General features: G+C 54.0%; 1 protein-coding gene across 1 annotated transcript; it reads left to right on the forward strand.

Moving 5' to 3' along the window:
* Nucleotides 1-551: 551 nt before the first annotated feature.
* On the forward strand, nucleotides 552-17067 carry Scn4b (sodium voltage-gated channel beta subunit 4). Its single transcript, XM_052758745.1, has 5 exons — nucleotides 552-1402; nucleotides 9160-9332; nucleotides 10189-10417; nucleotides 12002-12131; nucleotides 13212-17067. Exons 1-5 carry the CDS (start codon nucleotides 1342-1344, stop codon nucleotides 13303-13305), a joined length of 687 nt encoding a protein of 228 aa, XP_052614705.1. The 5' UTR covers nucleotides 552-1341; the 3' UTR covers nucleotides 13306-17067.
* Nucleotides 17068-17539: the final 472 nt, after the last annotated feature.

A 17539-nucleotide genomic window follows, 5' to 3' on the forward strand; every position in this document is an offset into this window, starting at 1 on the left:
GGCTGTTCTCCCTGTTGCCCAGGGTTGAGGATAATGCTGTTATTCATGATCTCAGGAGGTAGATACCATAGGTTCACCATCGGCAGACAAGCAGAGACTTCTCCAGAAAGTTGTGTGCCTTGTTTGGAGTTCTCCAGGAGCAAATGCAGGCGTCGGGGTTGTTCAGCTACCTTGACAACAAGACGAGGCAGAAGGAAACAGCAGGGTTCTCCCCGCAGACATTTAACATTCTGCATACAACCTCAAGGGTCTCATGGCGCTCAAGCCTACTAGGGACTCCAGTCTTGAAGATGGGTGGCGGGTGTGCCTGCAGCAGGGAAGGAGGATGTGTTCCTAAGGTTTAACTGGTCTCCAGATAGCGAAGATTTGTCCTGGAGGTTTGGGTAGTTGACTAGGAGCCTTGAGGAGGGCATCCCGGGTGTTTTGATTACCGACCCCACCCCCACCCCCACCCCCACCCCGCCCAGCATTGGGGGGAAAAGCTCGCTGTCTCCAAATGTCTGTCACTAGCCCTCTAACAGGCATAGAGTCTGCAGAAATGGGTTGGTGGGCGGAGTGCAGGGGCAATTTGCAGGTGAAAGTTGGTTTCCCACGGCCTCAAAGCCACCCGCAGAGCGAATAAGCTGCGTGGCCGGAGGTGAACGCGTGCGGGTCCAGGTCTGCACCGGGTTGTCCGCAGCGGGCAAGCCGGCACACGCCCACCAGCTGCGGCAGCGCCCGCTGCGGACGTCCTCCCCGCGGTCCCGGGAGAGGCAGCCGCTGCCCTTACTCGTGTGTTCTCCGAGCGGAACAAAACAGCCTTCCAACAAACCTAAAAGCTCCACCTCTACTCCCCCGTGAACTCTTCTCCTAATTGGCAGCTCGGCGCATGGGATGATGCGGGCGGCTGCGGGCCGGCCCTGCAGTGCCAAGCCGCAACATCCCCGTCCGGTTGGAGAAGGAGAGGGCTGCTCAGGCTGCACCCCACGATCCTGATCGCGGCGCTCCGGTCACCGTGAGAAACCGGCGGGGACGCCGCCCCTCCTGCGGCTGGAGCGCTTCCAGAGCAGAGGCGCATCGCAGTGCCGCTCGCCCCGGCGTCCTCCCTCCAGCTCCGGCTCCTCCTCCTCCCCCCAAGCCCCGGCGCCCGCAGCGGGCTCCAAGAGGCGAGCGGGCGCGCCTCCCCCTCTTCGTCCTCCCCCTCGTCTCGCTCTCTCGCGGCTAACTTTCCTGAGCCCCGACCCGCGGCGCGGAGCTCCCCCCGGCAGCTGCGGGGCCCAGAGCCGACCTCGGGGCGGAGAGCGTGGGGGGTGCCCACTATCTCATCCCAAGCCCTCGGAGTGCTCCGGAGAGAACAGGACCATGTCCCGGGCTGGGGACCGAGGCAAAACCCTGGCGAGATGGCTGGGCACTGGGCTTTTGGGTAAGGCAGCCCCAGCTTTGTCTTTTCTCTCGCCTCTTTCTTACCCCCACCCAACCCTGAAGGAGGGGACACTGGAGAAGAGGGGTGCCTTAGACAAGGTGGCACCCAATGAGTGGATGGCCGGCTTTCTGCTGGACGCTTAGCTTTGAGACTATGCTCCCTGGGAACCCTGTGCAACCCCCCCTCCCCCACAGCCACCCTGGCAGAGTTTCTTGCTGCCTCTGGTGCCATTTGGAGCTAGGTCTTGGGGCTGCAGCAGGGGAATCCTAAGTCCCAGAGTTCAGGCATGCTGGTGGAGGGGTCTGCTGCCTTGAGTGTGGGGGGTCCCAGGAGGGTTGCAGGTGTAGTGGTGTCTGCCACCCTTGCCTGGAGCTATTGGCTTGCTTCCCTGGCAGCAGGGATGCACCCGTGGGGCACAAGGGTCTCCCTACCACCCTTTGCTAGGTTCTTCTGTTTTCTGTTTTCTCTGGTGTCACTGCAACTCGGTGCCAAATGCTGGAAGGGCTTGGATGGACCTAGAGGACCGTTCAAAAGCCACCTTTTAAGGAGGGTCTTGTCCCTCTTCCTGTAAAGGGGTTCTCTGTGGAAGACCTGTTTGGCCTGCTCCTAACTCTTTATTTTGGGGAAGACCGTGAAGAGAGAGGAGTCAGGTCCAGAGGACGCAGAGGGTAGAGAATATTGTGGCTATCTATTAATATTCACATGATGGTTTTGAGTGTCAAACTCCAAGAGATTAGGCAATGGTATTTATTAGTCCGGAATGTAAATCACAGCCTGGCTTCCAATGCGAGCAGGCTTCATCTCTGGCCCCTGCACCTCTTCCTGTTTATTATGTCAGATTTGGGTTTTGACAGATACCTATACCCCTCCCCCGCATTGGGTCAGGCACATGGTAGAGGTATTTGTGCTGGAAGCAGGGGACAGAGGCCTCTGAGAGAAGCCACCATGCACCTGTAAATCATGTACAGACCTATCCTGTGGATACATGTCAGGTGTTGGTGTGGTGGCGGGGGGCAGCATTCTTTTTTACTGAGCTCTGGTTTACTCACCTCCGAGGCCAGATGTAAGACATTGGTGCTTTGTCCCGTACCATTGGCACAGATGTTTTCTGAGTTTCATGGTGACTCTCCAAAACTCAAGGCTCCTCTTTGTGGGATGGGTATAGTGTCATTCTGTTGGAGTTCCTACTTGGATCATCCCAGGACTCCCCTGTGGCCATGGCAGGGGTGAGGGGTCTCTGAGGCAGCAGAACTCCACTTACTAAACCAGACACTGTATGTTATGGAAGTCCTTTCCCTATGTTTGGTTGTCAAGGGAGTATCAGGCCTTGCACTAACAGAACAGTCATAGATTCTGGCCTCTGCAGACAATAAGAGGGCTCTAGGAACTGGGGGTAGGGTGGGGTGGGGTGAGTGGAGAGCAGGGCAGAGCTTTGGTATGAGTGGGCAAGGACTTTGAAAACCATAGCTTTCCAAAAAGTGAGGAAGGTGTGGCCTGGAGAGGGATGGAAACCTGCCTAAGGGTACGTGGCCAATTGATGGTCAAGTGGGACAGAGTCCAGGCCATCTGGTGAGAGGGAAGGTCAGTGGGGCCTGTGTTTAGAGCCTGAGGGTGAGTGAAGCCCTGGGTCATGGCATGGAAGCCATGGCACGGGCTTGAGTCGCGGTCAGGTCTTTGTTTTCACAGGTGGGGAGACTTTCAGGAGTTCCCCCTCCTCCCAGATCAGTTCAGTTTCTCGGACTGAGACCCCAGTGGATTTTGATAACACAAACGAGACAGTCTTTTCTGAACCCCAGAAGTGGCCCACGAGGCCACACCACTGCAACTGAGGTTTAGATGGGTTCCAGGCCTTTCCTAAGTATGTAACTGGTAGTGTGTAGTTCTGCCCACCCCTTGCTTGCTCCCTGATTTGCTTAATTGCCATGATCTGTGTTTAATTATCACTTGTGAGGGTGCTGTGTCGCACAACCCTCTCTCCCCTGGTATGTATTTATTAAGGGCTTGTTTAATGAGTGCACAATTAAAGAGAGGGTGTTGAGTCCCCTTCAGAGGAAGAAACCAACAAGGCTCAACTGGGAGAGCCTGGAGAAGAGGGAAAGAGGGCCGGGGGTAGTCTGCATCTGGAAAAGACGATTAACCCTCAGAATCTGCAGAAGGCAGGCTTTGGGGAACAGATAACCCTCTGACTGGCTACCTCCTGGAGGAGTCACCTTGCCCTGTGGCTGCTTCTTGAGGGGATGTAGGTACATCCCCATAAGCTATGGATGCGGTGGGCCAACATCACTGCCCAGTGGCCTCTAAGAAAAAGAACAGATCCACTGTTTGCACTTGTTTGTAAAGCTGGTTTCCCTGATCCAGTTCTGTCTCAGGGGCATACGTCTATACCCACAAAGCTCCTGGGGGTGGGCAGGAAGCAGGCAGGCAGGTTGCCTAGGGTGAGGGAGCAGAAATCTTTCCTTTGCTATAGGACCCAGGAGCCTTGCCTGGCCCAGCCCTGCTTCCCCGGCCCCTGAGGCCTCTCTCCTAGGAGGGGGCCTTGTCTCACTGCCCTTAGCCGGCCCACTTTCTGCCTTTAAGCTCTAACTCTGAGCTGTTCTTCCTTCCTGGGGCCAGGGAGGCTCAGCTGAGCTTTTGCTCGTCCTGCCCCGCAAGTCCTTGGAGCTAAACTTAGAGCAGGCACCATCCTGCCCTCCTTCTGCCCCCTACCCACCCTGCCTGGGTGTGACTGATCTCTGGATATGGGAAAAGATGATGGAGTGTTGCCAGCCTGGCATCCCCCTTACAGTGGGTGCCAACAGCCATCAGCGTCCTGCTGGTGTGACTATTTAATAGTATTCCATGTGCGGAATACTTTTTGTAGGTGTGCATGAACCTGTGTGTGCAGGTATGTGTGTGGAGGCCAGAAGTTAACACCGGTTGTCACTCCTGAGGTGAGACAGGGTCTGTCATTTGACCTGGAGCTTCTGGATGAGGTGCAAGGCTGGCTGGCCAGTGGGCCTAAGACCGGCACCTGGCTCTACCTTCTCAGTTCTGGAATTACAAACCCATGCCACCATAACCACATTTTCTAAAAACAAACAAACAAAAAAGCAAAACGAAACAAAAAAAAAAACCAAGGTTTCAGGGAATTGAACTCATGCCTGCTAGTATGCACTTTCCTTCCCGAGTCAGGTCCACAGCCCTAAATACTTTTCAAAAACTTTGGCACAACTTGTGAATTCTGAGTCTGTCTTTCTCCCTGGATGAAGTCCCAGCGGGGGTGGCAGGAGCTAGGGACTTCTGAACCTGGCTGCGAGAATGGCTGAGTGACTTAGGGAAGGCCAGGCTGTGAGATGGGGGTGGGAATCCACAGGACTCTGACAGAGGAGACTTCATTGATCCCACAGTGCCAGAAAGAGGCCCAACTGGCAGACAGATCCACCCCCATGCTGGCATTCTCAAGAGGTAACTTTTGGGCAAAGCAAGAAAGTCCTTTACTTAGGGAAATAGCCACGTGGAAATTATCCAAGATGTGGTAGAGGGTGAAGAAATAAATCAATGTGTGAGTAGCCTGGAGACAATCTTGGCTGACGACAGTGGTCTTTAAGAGAAACTAATGGCGCCCTGGTTATATCCAGTGCTGGTTGGGGACAGCCGTGTCCCCCCTTAGCCCTTTTAAACAACAGCCTCTCCCCTAGATGCTCCCTTATTGAAGTCCTTCTTGTGTTTTACAGCCTCATGTTTTGGCTCCCCACCAAGCTTGGGAGGTAGGCAGGTTTACGGCTCTCCCTGCACTGCTCTGGGGATGCACATGCAGGATGCAGGATATGTGGTACCTCTGACTTTGTCAAGGTCAGCAGGCAGACTGGGGCCTGCCCGTGGGGCCTGCTGCCCAGTCCGTTCCAGCTTTGGCCAACCTGCTTAAGTAGCCCTCCAGGGGCCTGTTAGTGGATCCTGACCCATGCTCCTCCCCAAGCTTAGCCTCACAGGAGCTTGTGCACCAACCTCCTAGACAGCCAGCAGGACTTCCCAATGCCTGGCTGGGTGGGCTCAGTGTTGCAGAAGCAGCCAGGTTTGCCTGCTATCGCCCGGGTGTCCACCCGGGCAAGGATGCCTCTGGGGAGACCATCTCTACCGGTTTCTTTTGTCCCCTCCAGGCTATCGAGGGCATGGCAATGCTTCACTCAGAGTCCTGAAGGTATTAGATAGAGTTAAGTCATCCGCATCAGGCAGAAATGCGTACCGTGCGGTGAGCCAGAACTTAAAGAAATAGCGTTCTTCCTTCTGAACTTTTCGTTTGCTCTTTTCTGCTTCTATCTATTTAAGGTATCTTCTCAAACCAGGCGCAGGAGCACCTGCTTGTAATCCCAGCACCCCAGGAGATGGAGGTAGATGAGAAGTCCAAGGTCATCCTTGGTTATGGAGCAAGTTCTAGTCTGTCGTGTGTGAGGCTCTGTCTCAAAAACAAACAAATGATCATGCCCCTTCGCTGTGCTTCTGTGCTCTGCAATTGTTCATTTGAACTGGAGTTGGAGGGAGGAATTTGGTCCTTGAGATGAGTCCCCTGTCTTCATCGGGACTCTGATTCCCAGGTCCAGGTGTTAAGCTGGGAGCCAGAGCCTAGGAATTACCAGGAAGCCCCTTCCTCCCTCGCTCTTTCCCTCCCACCCTTCCTCCCTCCCACCCTCCCTCCCTCCCTCCCTCCTTTCTTCCTTCCTTTTTCACAATTTCTTCCCTCCTCCCCTTCCTTTTATTTTTTGAGACAGAGTCTTACGCAGCAGCAGAAGCTGGTCTCAAAACTGCAACAACCCTCCTGCTTCTGCTGAGTGCTGGGAATCCAGGTGTGAGCCAGCAGATCAGCATCTGGTTTAGGAAGCTTCTTTTTTTCTTTATTACTGTAAGGGTGTGTTTATATTTTCATGTGTGAATGTGGGCATGCAGCAGTGTGTACACGGAGGTCAGAGGACACCCTTGGTCCTTGCCTTCCACCTCATTTAAGATGGGATCTGTGGTTTTCTGGCTGCATATGCCAGGCTAGTGGGCTCACAACCTTCCAGAAATCCTGTCTCTATCACCCATCTCCCTGAGCCAGCACTGGGATGACTGATGCTTTATGGCACACACCGGCTTTTACATGGGTTCTGGGGATTTGAACTCAGGTCCTCATGTTGACATGCAATCGCTGTTACTGAGCCATCTCCCCAGCCCAGAAGCTGCCTTTGCTCAGGGCTTCCCTGTCTTCTGCTCTGCATCCTGGTTCCGTTTAGGGGGTTAGGGGAGGCATGGAACGGAGAGCTTCAGGCTCCCATCCTCCAGTGCTGGTTCTAGGCGGATACCTGTGACTGCTCCTGTTCCTAGACCTCAGGCGGGTGGGGGGAGTTGGGGTAGAGGACAGCAGAGATAAAACAAGAACCAAGAATTCCAGGGAGCACTGACCCCCATCAGATGGGGGAAAGCAGATCAGTTTCTGAGTGCTGCCTACTTGCTTCCTGGGTATGTGGCCTTTTGTATGTTTATTCCTTGGAGGCATTTATTGGGAATAAAAGGAATAACAGCTTCACAGGGTAAGGATGAAATGTGCATAGTTTATGAAATATACCCATCCTATCACACAGTAAGTACTAAGCTCCAAAGAGGTCATTCACTGTGTGGCTGCTGGGAAAATCACTTTACCTCTCTGAGCCTCAATTTTGTCGTCTGTAAGATGAGAAAAAGTGTACCTGCCATTTAGTATCCTATTAGAAGTGGGGGTGACTGTGTGGGAGCCCTCTAGCCTAGTCATTTTCAAATTGTGGTCTGCACCCACACTGTTCCCTGGGAGCTACAGAGAGAGGCCAGCTCTGAAGACTCATATAGCCGGTAGCTCCAGGGGCCGACCCACACCTGCCTATGCCTGTCCCCAGTTAATTCTAACGTCTCTCAGCATGCAAAATCATTGCAACAGTCTTGATGCATTGTACACACACACACACACACACACACACACACACACACACACACACACACACAGTTCCTGATTGAAGTCATCTAGCAAGAGCGGGAGCCGCAGTGGGCAAATGCACCTATTTTAGGATGTGTGGAGGGTTTTCCCGGCTTTGGGAGCGGGAGATGCTGGAGCCATTTTCCTCCTTGACCTTAATGGAATCGCCGACTTCTCTAGGCTTAGCTTCCCCTCCAGTGTGATCCATAATCCTAGACATGATGGGGTAGCAGAAGGCAGAAAGGCATCAGGCACACAGTGAATGCTGCATGAGTATCCGCTCTGCTGTCATTGCTGACCACGCATGGCAGGAGTCAGGATTGGGTTACTGGGCCATAGGGTGCCATTTCTGACTTGGTGTGTGTGTGTGTGTGTGTGTGTGTGTGTGTGTGTGTGTGTGTGTGTGTATGTATGGCAGGGAGGAGCAGTCAGAAGCAAAGGGGACGCAGGGAAGGTGAAGGGACCCTTGAGAGCAGGAGCAGGGCCCCCAGCACTCCTCTGAACTCCTTCTCTGTCATTCAGTAGCATGGTGGGCCAAAGGAGGAAAAGGACTTCCCACGCAGCATGAGGGACTTAAGTTAGAAAACAAAGTGCTTCCCTGAGAATTAAGATGGGAGTGAATGCTCATTTCCCCTGCCGGCAAGGAAAGGTAAGGGTTCAGTGGTGAATCGTCTTCCCTGAAACGACCTTGAGGCAGTGGAGCTTCCAGGAGGAATGTGCAGGAAGGAGGAGGATTAGACTCTTTAAGAGCTCTTAGGAGTGGGTGAAGGGGAGGGCCACTTCTCCTGGGGCAGAGGGATGCCTTGCGGTGGGGGTGTGGGGGGTAGAAGGATGTCCTGTGGAGGGAGTGGGGGGGGGGGAAGGGAGCGGGGCAGGCAGAGGGATATCCTATGGAAGGGGTGTGGAAGTTAGGGGGGTGTCCTGTGGAGGGGGTTGGGAGGCCGCGGGGATGTCACTGTGGTTCCTGGGGTGAGGGTGTGGAGAGTGACTGCGGTGACGGGGAGGAGCCGCGCTTCACAGCGGGGGGGGGGGGGTTGGGAGCGGACTGGCCACTCAGAGTCCCGTACCCTGCAGCACGCCCCCAATTGGTTCGAATGGGCTAGTCGGAGAGTTGCACTCTGCCTGCTCCATCCTGTGTCCTCATTCTAGCAGTCTGTGTCCTCCGCGGCCACGGTTTCATCACGGCGGGGCGGTCATCTTCCTTCTCTCTGCGGGATCCCCTTGCGTGGTCAGAGGCCCTGGATTCACTAGCCAGGCAAATGTCCATCCCTAAAGTGTCTCTCTGTCCCTAGCTCCAGTGCGGGGACTGCGGTGGTCGCGCCTTTCCACCTGACCACATTCTGGCCCCCACCCGCAACTCCCAAACGTCACCAGGGGTGCGCTCCTATCTAGGGAAGGCTCCCCCCACCCCCGCTTGCAGGTGAAAGGGAGTTCCCTGACTGTGCGTACTTGCCTTCCGACCCAGGTGAACGGATGAAGTCTCAGATCCCAGGACAAGGGGTGGGGGTGTGGGAGGGGAAAATCCATCAGATCCTCCTTTCCTTGGGTTGGGGTGACCCCTCGTGGTCATTCTGAGTACCACACGGGCCACTAAGAGGCTCAGAATTCAGTCCTATTCAGGCCAAGTGGGCATTGAAAAGTGTGGCCCATGCTGTGCAGATATTGTATAGAGAACCACCTTCCCTCCTGAGGATGCCAAAGACCTCTTTGCCTGGCAGAGCCACTCTGCCCTGCCTGAGAGTGCCCTTAAAGAGCTTCCCGTGGGGTTGTATTAAGGGAGGCTGTGTCCCTTGTACAGGTCTCTTCTTGCTCCCTATGTCCCTGCCGTTGGAGGTGTCTGTGGGAAAGGCTACCACCATCTACGCTATCAATGGCTCAGCGATCCTGCTGCCCTGCACCTTCTCCAGCTGTTTTGGCTTCGAGAATCTCTACTTCAGATGGTCGTACAATAACACCGAGACGTACAGGATTGTAAGTGGGATGCTCATGTCCTCCCCCGACTTGTCTATTTCTCACTGGTGAATGCCTTCAAGCCCTGGCTCTGGTCCCTTCTGAGATAAGCTCCACCATGAGGATCCCGAGAACCCACCCTTTGTCGCTCTTTCTCTTAGAGTCCAGGCAGGAAGATTGTTCCCATGGTGATGCCAGAATTTGGGGTCTGTTGGTAATTTTGGCTAGACTTTGTTGTCCTGTTTGGAGGAAAACTTGCAACTTGTATATTTGCAGAAGATTTAATAGTTTAGCAATCAGGAGGAAAGAGCAATGGCCAAGGGCTGTGCTTGGAAGGGCAGGAGAGGGAGCCAGAAAGGGTGAGCCGATCACAGATGTGGATGGAGTTCTTTGCAGCCTGGCAGGGGTTCTTCTTCCAGAGTAACTGGGGAAGTCCGCAAAGTGCAGCCTTAGAGGGTGCCGAGGGAGAGAGCCGTGGCATTAATCCAGGTCCTGGCTGACGGACAAAGGTTCAGTGGGGTAGAGGGTATAGTGTAAGTAAAGGCTGGGTGGGATATGCAGAGAGAAGTGAGTGCGCGCACGCACACACACACACACACACACACACACACACACACACACACACACACACACACACAGTATTTGCAGAGGCACTGTGGGGAGGAAAAAAGACTTTTATGAAAACAGCAGCCGGTGTGCTGTTTTCCAGGGAGTCCTTAAGGACACAGGTTTGAAAGAGGCAGAATTCAGGTCAGGCAGAGCTGTGGCCACTGGCGGAGAGAATGGAGGAAAATACTGCAGGGTCTTTCTGGGCACGGACAGGGTTGACGCTCAAGGGAGGGTGACATTTGACCACGCTGATCTTTTCCTGCCCCAGCTCATAGACGGCATTGTGAAGAATGAGAAGTCTGACCCAAAGGTGAAGGTGAAGGGTGATGACCGCATCACCCTGGAGGGCTCCACGAAGGAGAAGATGAACAACATCTCCATCCTGCTGAGTGACCTGGAGTTCAGTGACACGGGCAAATACACCTGCTTTGTGAGGAACCCCAAAGAGAAGGACCTCAACAACTCTGCCACCATATTCCTCCAAGTGGTTGATAAATGTATGGAGTGGGGCGGGGTAGAGGGTGGTAAGGTAGGAAGGACTGGGGGTGTCCATCTCAGTGTGGCATCGAAATGGCAAAATGGGCCATGCTGGTGATTTCTTTCTCTTCACACTTGCAAGAGTTACAGGAGTTACATATGGAAGCCAGAAAAAGTCATCTATGGAGTGGCTTGGGAATGGCACTGACTGTCTTTGAGCCCTGATGTCCTAGTCCATAAAATGGACATATGGCTGCCTTCTGCCAGGGTGACTGTGAAGGCCAGAGGAGCTAGTTGGGAGTGGTCAGCGGCATTAGGCTCTCTCCATGTAGGTGATTTTTGTTCCATTGTGGACTGCGTTAGCAAGGGTTGGGTGGCCGTCAGGTGTTGTAGTAAAGGATGCTGTGACTAGTACACAGTATTCTTTTTTTTTTTTTTTTTTGAGGAGTGTGTAGTTCAGACAAGCAGATGATAGCCCCAGATGGATAGCAGCGGTACAGATGCTTCCCAAAGAGATAGAATGAGGCGTGGTCCTTCCCCGGTGGAACTGGACACAGGCAGGCCAATGAAACAGCGAAGGGACTGAAGATAAGCAGCCAGGTAGCCACACGCCTCTACTCCATGGAGGTGGTCAGACAAGCTAAAGGGGATAAGTAGGTGAGAAGCTAGACTGGGCACCTTGCAGCTGAGGGTCCTGGAAGAGAATGCCTTCTGCATGCCCCCCACCTCGTGACCATGTCAGGGAGTCCCCGGAGATGGGCCAGCAGGAGTTGAATTTGGGCTATTCCAAGGGCGGAGCCTGAGGCCATCCAGCCAGTCTTTCCTGAGTCTGGGGTGACATCTGCAAAGGGGTGTCACCTCTTCTATATGTTTAGATCCCTGTCACTCTGCTCTGTGCTTGGCCTTGGCAGGAGGAGAAGGGAAGGGGACCAGCCGTGACAGAGTGTTTCTGGGTGCCAGGCTCTGAGTTAGACGGCTCATTTTGGCTCAGTGGCCCCTCCCAGGGGGCACCTGTCTATGTATAGGGTTTTTCAGCCATCCTTTTACACGGTGGAGGTGATTCGGGGTGCTGAGGGTCCAGTGTGACCAGGATGGGAGCTTTGCCCGCCCACCTCCCCACACCCCGTCCCCAGCTGAGGGAGCGATGCAATTAAATGAAGAGTGGTGTTGCGTAGATAAGAAGAGGGGAAGCCGGGGGGCTCACGGGGTGCCCAGGGAGGCTTGGCTGGGAACGGTGACAGAGAGGGGAATGTCTGAAGGCAGGGGGGGAGAAAGCAGAGATAGCTAAGAACAAGTCTGTGACTTAAAGCTGGGAGCTGTGGGTCGCATTCTGATTTATTCCCCAACTCGTGGTGTGTGAGTGTGTGTGTGTGTGTGTGTGTGTGTGTGTGTGTGTGTGTGTGTGTGTGAGTGTGTGGGGAGAGGTGCTGGGAAGGGTGAAGGGAACAGGCCCCGTGGTGTGCTTAGCCGGAAAGGCACCGTGTTCTGGCCTCTCCTGGCTTGGTTGACCTGAGAGGGTCATGGCCTGGAGGTAGGGCTGCCAGTTTCGGACTGTGTGTGGCGGCTTTACAGTTTCTCCCCTGCCTGCTCTGCCCCTCCTCCAGTGGAAGAAGTGGACAACACGGTGACGCTCATCATCCTGGCTGTGGTAGGTGGGGTCATTGGACTTCTGGTCTGCATCCTGCTGCTGAAGAAGCTCATCACCTTCATCCTCAAGAAGACCCGAGAGAAGAAGTGAGTGGACTCTCCGTCACTCCCACGCTCCATCAACCTGGCGTCCTGTCCCTCCACCTACCCCTGCCCCTGCCAGCCTGCGGTGCCAACTCTGTCTCTTCATTCTCCACCCGCTTCTGATGCCAGTGCTGTCCTCTGCTATCCCTACAGCCCTTGCCCCAATCCGGCTTGCTCCTGACCTCTCTCTATCTGCTCCTCCCTATCCAGTCCTCTTTTCTCTCCCTGTTCCGTCAGTCTCTCTTCCACCGCGTGGGCGTGCACGCACGCGCTAAAGCCTACCGTAGGATTTAGGAAGCCTGTTTATTTTCTGAGTTAGGCTTCCCGCTCTAGCTTTCTTTTCTTTTATCACAGAAAATGTGAGTTCATGTGTAGAGACTCTAGAATGGAAAGGCGCTTTTGGGGAGATGAAAAATTCTGAGAATTCAAACGGGAGAGGCAGAAACAGGGCCTGACAGCCGAGCAGAGTGCTGCATGCCTGCAATCCCGGTAGTTGAGAATCAGGCTTAGAAGGTTCTCCTTGAGTTCAAAGCCAGCCTGGCCTACACTGTGAGGCCTTGTTTCAAAAGCCAAAGCTTCAGCTAAACTACACTATAATCTGAAATGGTGACTTGGCCTCCCAGGAGGTCCTAGGGTAAGTTCAGTTATCAAAACAGACATCCAGGGTCAGGGATGTAGCTAAGTGGTGTAGTGCTTGCCTAGCGTGTGTGAGGTCTTGGGTTCAAGACCTCCGCTGGAAGGAGGAGAAAGATGGGCAGGTGTAGAGGGTATGAGCCCAGGCACAGAATTTTCTGGAACAGTGTCAGGCTAGCTTTAAAGCAGCAGGTGAGGGATCTTGCAAAGTCAGAGCGAGAAAAAGTCATTAGAAGGGAAGAGGCATTGGGAAGCTGTGTTCTCGGGAAGACAGGCGATGAGGTGGGCTACCCTGGAACAGAACAGAAAACAAGAGGCCAGGGAGGGGGCACAGGACTGGGTGCAGGGAGCCACGCCCCCACCCCTTCATCTCTTGTGCCTCTCACCAGCTTCTCTCTCCCTTCCCCCTCCCTCCCTCCCTCCCTCCTCCCTCCCTTTCCTCCTCTCCAGGAAGGAATGTCTCGTGAGTTCCTCTGGGAATGACAACACCGAGAATGGCCTACCCGGCTCCAAGGCAGAGGAGAAGCCACCCACAAAAGTGTGAGGTCCTGCGGGGCCAAGCAGCGCAGGGAACCTCACTTCCTGACGGCGACACTGATGCTGGAGTCCTGTGTGTAGAACCCACCAACCGCGACGTGTGCTGCTTGGCCCAAACTGTCGTCTTTCTGAGCAGGAAGGACCTGATCCTGTCCTGCCCAGCCTAGCTACCATTCCCTCCCCAGCCAGGGCTTCCCAGGGGCAAGGGCTGGCTGGGGAAGGAAGCCTACAGAGGTTGAAGAAAGGGAAAGGAAGGGCTGGAGCAGTGTGGGAGAGTTGGTCCCTGGCACCTGGGAAAATGGGGTCTCCTTTAGACTTCCCACCCCTGTGAACCCTCACGTTCCCCTCACATTTTCTTCTGATCCTTCACCGGGATATTGGGGTGATCAGAGGGCTGCTCCCAAAGCTGGGGTTCAGAGATGGGTAGAGGGTGGGCACTTGAGATGTTGGGGATGTGCTAGAACTCTGGGGTGGAGTCTGCTGGAGGTGGGGCCAGTTCTGAGATGCAAGCTGGGCTTTGAAGGCTATCAGGCTTCTGGAAGTTCCTTCCGAGGGAGCTTTCTCTTTCCCCCACCCTGGAATACCTGCCCACAGTGTCCCAGCTCCCTGTCCAGCTTCCTGCTCTGAATTTGTAGACTCCTCAGCTAGGACTGGACGCCCTGGCCTTCAAGTGTCCCAGTCTATCTAGCCTGTCTTTGCTCTCCGAGCTGCCGCTGCTGGGGAGGCTTGGCCGCGGGCCGGGGGGCGGGGGGGGGGGCGCCCTCCATCCTTCCTGGAACACTGGAGTGCTATAGGCATCTTTTCTGGCTTTGCTCTTTGAGTTTCAGGGGTGGGAGAATGGTGTCTCCAACCTCCCAGCCTTTGGAATGTCTATTCCAGCCCTCGTGACTGATAGCTCTTATCCTGGGCATGGCTGGACCATGCCACCCTGGCACTCCTGGATCTCAGTTCTTCCCACTTCTCCCCTTCTCTTGAAACAGTTGGTGTTGCCACCTTACTTGAGGGATGGCTTCTTAGGACCTCCCATCCTATACCTTTGCTCCTCCGATGTCCCTCCAGCATGCCTGACCTTTCCCTGCCCCTAGGTCCCTCCACTCCCAGCCCTGGGCCTGCCTTTGCCTCAGGGACCCTTGTTTCCAAATGAGAAGGCCCTTGACTTCTCCAGTGGCTTTCTGCCCAGCTGGGCCAGCTCCTCTGCCAGCCTGAGGTTGAGGAGGAGCAGGGAGAGGGCACTTTCGCCTCCTCTTTACTTCCTGCAGAGCTGGTTTGCACACCCCTCGAGTGTGGGACTAGATTGTGCCTTAGCTCCCTGAGTCCTGGTTCTTACCCCATTTCCTTTTGGCTCACACTTCCTGACTTAATTGCACAGTCTGGTGTGACAGTGGTGGGGGTCCCCAGCTCCCCTCCCCGAGGCCATGGAGGAGGCCATGAAGCTGGAGTTGTGTTAACAATGACCCTATGGCTGAGGGCAGTCTTGGAGACACCCACCTGTGGGGTGTCTCATCCTTGTCTTTGACATGGAGATGGGATGGTATCACATGTGGGACCTTCAGATGGGCTTGATTTTGGGGGTCCCTGTGATATATGAGATGTGATAACAGGGGGCACCCCAACTCCCTCTTCCTCACCAGGTTTCTGATACTCTTGGGTCCCCGGAAGATGAAGACCAGTCCTCTTTCCAGGGAGTGTGAGGACTTCTGCCTAGGAGTGGCTGAAGGCTTACCCCAAATTGGAAGTGGGAGTGTAAGGAACAATAGGGCCTGTAGGGTGCCTGTGGCTATGGCTAGTGTCTCTTGCCCAAGCCAAGGAGCTCACAGGTCCTTGCCTTCTCTCCTCCTGCCCTTCTTTACCCAGAACTCATTGTGGCTGGGGGAAAAGTTGCCCTTCTCCTGCTTCTTATCCATTTATTGGAGACAGAGTCTCATGTAGCCCAGGCTGGCCTCCGACTTCCTACATAGCCAAGACTGGCCTTGAACTCCTGATCTTCTGCCTCCATCACCCCAGTGCTGGGATGGCAGGTGTGACCCCACACCCTGCTCAGAGTAACCAGGCTCTGAGATCAAACGCGGCACCAGAGCCTCCAGCCGTTCAGGAGACTTCCGGCTGCCTTCGTGTAGAACTCTGCTCTCTTCCCCGACGTCGGAAGAGGCGCAGTGCTGTGGGCTCTTCTTGCTTTTGTGAGAGGAAGCGAAGGCACAGGGAACCAGAGAGGAGGGTGTCACCCTGCCCCTCTTCCTGTCACTGTGGGCTTACAGGCGGCCCTTGCAGCTTCTCCCATCTACCCAAAGGGTGAAATAATACCTACCTCACAGGGCTGTGGTGAGGCTTGGCAAGGTTTTTGTGTTTTGTTTTGTTTTCGCTTGGCTTGGAAAGGCATTGGGAAACAAGGTTTATAACTGGAGACAGTCCCACGTCTGTCATGTCCTCATCCCTCTAACACGCGTTACCATAGGAACCGTGGCTCCAACTGATGCTAAGCATCTTGTCCACGGCATTGGTTTTTTTTTTTTTTTTTTTTTTTTTTTTTTTTTTTTTTTTTTTTTTTTTTTTTTGATGGAGGTGATTGGGACTATGGGGGTAATTTTTTATTGTTGTTATCCCAATGCCTGCAATACCTTTTAATGGATAGGGATTAAGAGCACAAAACTTGGTCCTCTTCACAAGGGATGTCCGGTCCTAGTGCTAGCTTCATGCCTGTGCAGACATTGCCACGGATTGCATTAGAATGTATGCTCACAAAGCCATTTCCCCCAGCCAGACCCTCATGCAGGCACGTTTTCAGTAGTGATCTCAGGATGGCTGAGGCTGTTCCATGTACCACTGGGCTACAGAACCTCTTACACAGTTGACTTTGGGAAACCCGGACCCACGCTGGCAATGACATCAGTGAGACCAAAGATGAAGCACAAGTCCCTCCTCATCCTTGACCTCCAAATAGACATCTGCATTCGAGGGCCCAGATCCCTCTGTGTAGAAACTGAGCAGAAGGCGACTGGAACCAGCCTGCCGTGCTGGAGGGCCCCGTGAGAGGGATGCACTGGGAGGGGGGCAGAATTTCACACACCTGGCTGACCAGCTTTTGTGGAGCCTGGGAGGCAAGAGCATCCTTCAGATGGTGGAATTCAAGGGTGCACTCGTGCGGAGTGGTTGTGGCCTGTGGTGTGCGACAAGGTGTGCCTGGTCCGTCTGCAGAGGTGTGACTGAGTGGGTGGGCTGTGCATGCAAGGGGTGATGGGAGATGGGGGGAGGGGGGACCCTGCACTTTCCACAGCCTGAGTTGGAGGCTGGGGAAGGGTAAGAGAAGTGAACAGCCGTGCTCCTGGATTCCACTGGGTGACTCCATCTCAGGGTCACAGTCAGCTGCCATTGGAGGGCTGGGCAGGGATGCCAAGAAGAAGGATTTGTGGGGAGGTCCTCTAGCTTGCTGCACTTTACTTTGTCCCAGATTGGAGTCCCTGCTCTCCCATCCCCCACTGGATACGCAGTGCTTCTGACTATCATATGCATGGTTTGTTCCTCTGGCTTGGATGGCAGTACCCATAGTCAATTTTCCTATATAACTTCATAGATCAAACAGTATAGTGATGGGCTGTGGGTGCCTCAGGTCCATGGTGCCTCTCCGAGGCCCCGACGTGCACAAGCCCACTATTGACTTGTGTTTAAGCACAGATTGAATTCAATTAGGTTGTCTTGCCTCTACAACACGTTTTTGCATTGTAGAATTGGATTTAGCTTCGCTTTGGATGAAATAAAAATTATTTTTTAATAATTTGGGACTTGAGATTTTTATTTTGGGTTGCCTGGGAGTTGAGCTCCAGCTTCATTTCCCTCAGCTGACCAGTTTACCTTCTCTGACCTTTAGTCCACTTGTGTTGAAAATGTTACTTGCTCGGGTGAGATGGTACATGTCAAATGCCTCGGGGTTTCTGACCTACCTGAGACATTTGTATTGTTTTAATTCTGGTCCTTTGGAAAGGAGTCCCTTTAACACTGGGATTCATGCTAGACTCTGTGAGCCGATGGCCTTAGAAACAATTCTGGAGCCACAGGACAGCATCCATCTGAAGTAGATTTTTACCTGGCTACAAAAGCTAACCGGGGGTGGGGGTGGGTGGGGGTGGAGAGCCTGAAGAAGGGGTGTTGCTAACGCGTTGGTCTTGCAAGCATAAGGACCCCACTTAGGGTCCCAGAACACTCATCAACAAAAAAGGCCAGGTGTGGTGATGCACTCTCACAATCCC

Source organism: Peromyscus californicus, unplaced genomic scaffold, assembly GCF_007827085.1.
Source record: "Peromyscus californicus insignis strain IS unplaced genomic scaffold, ASM782708v3 Scaffold_11__1_contigs__length_118956290, whole genome shotgun sequence".
Lineage (NCBI taxonomy): Eukaryota > Metazoa > Chordata > Mammalia > Rodentia > Cricetidae > Peromyscus > Peromyscus californicus.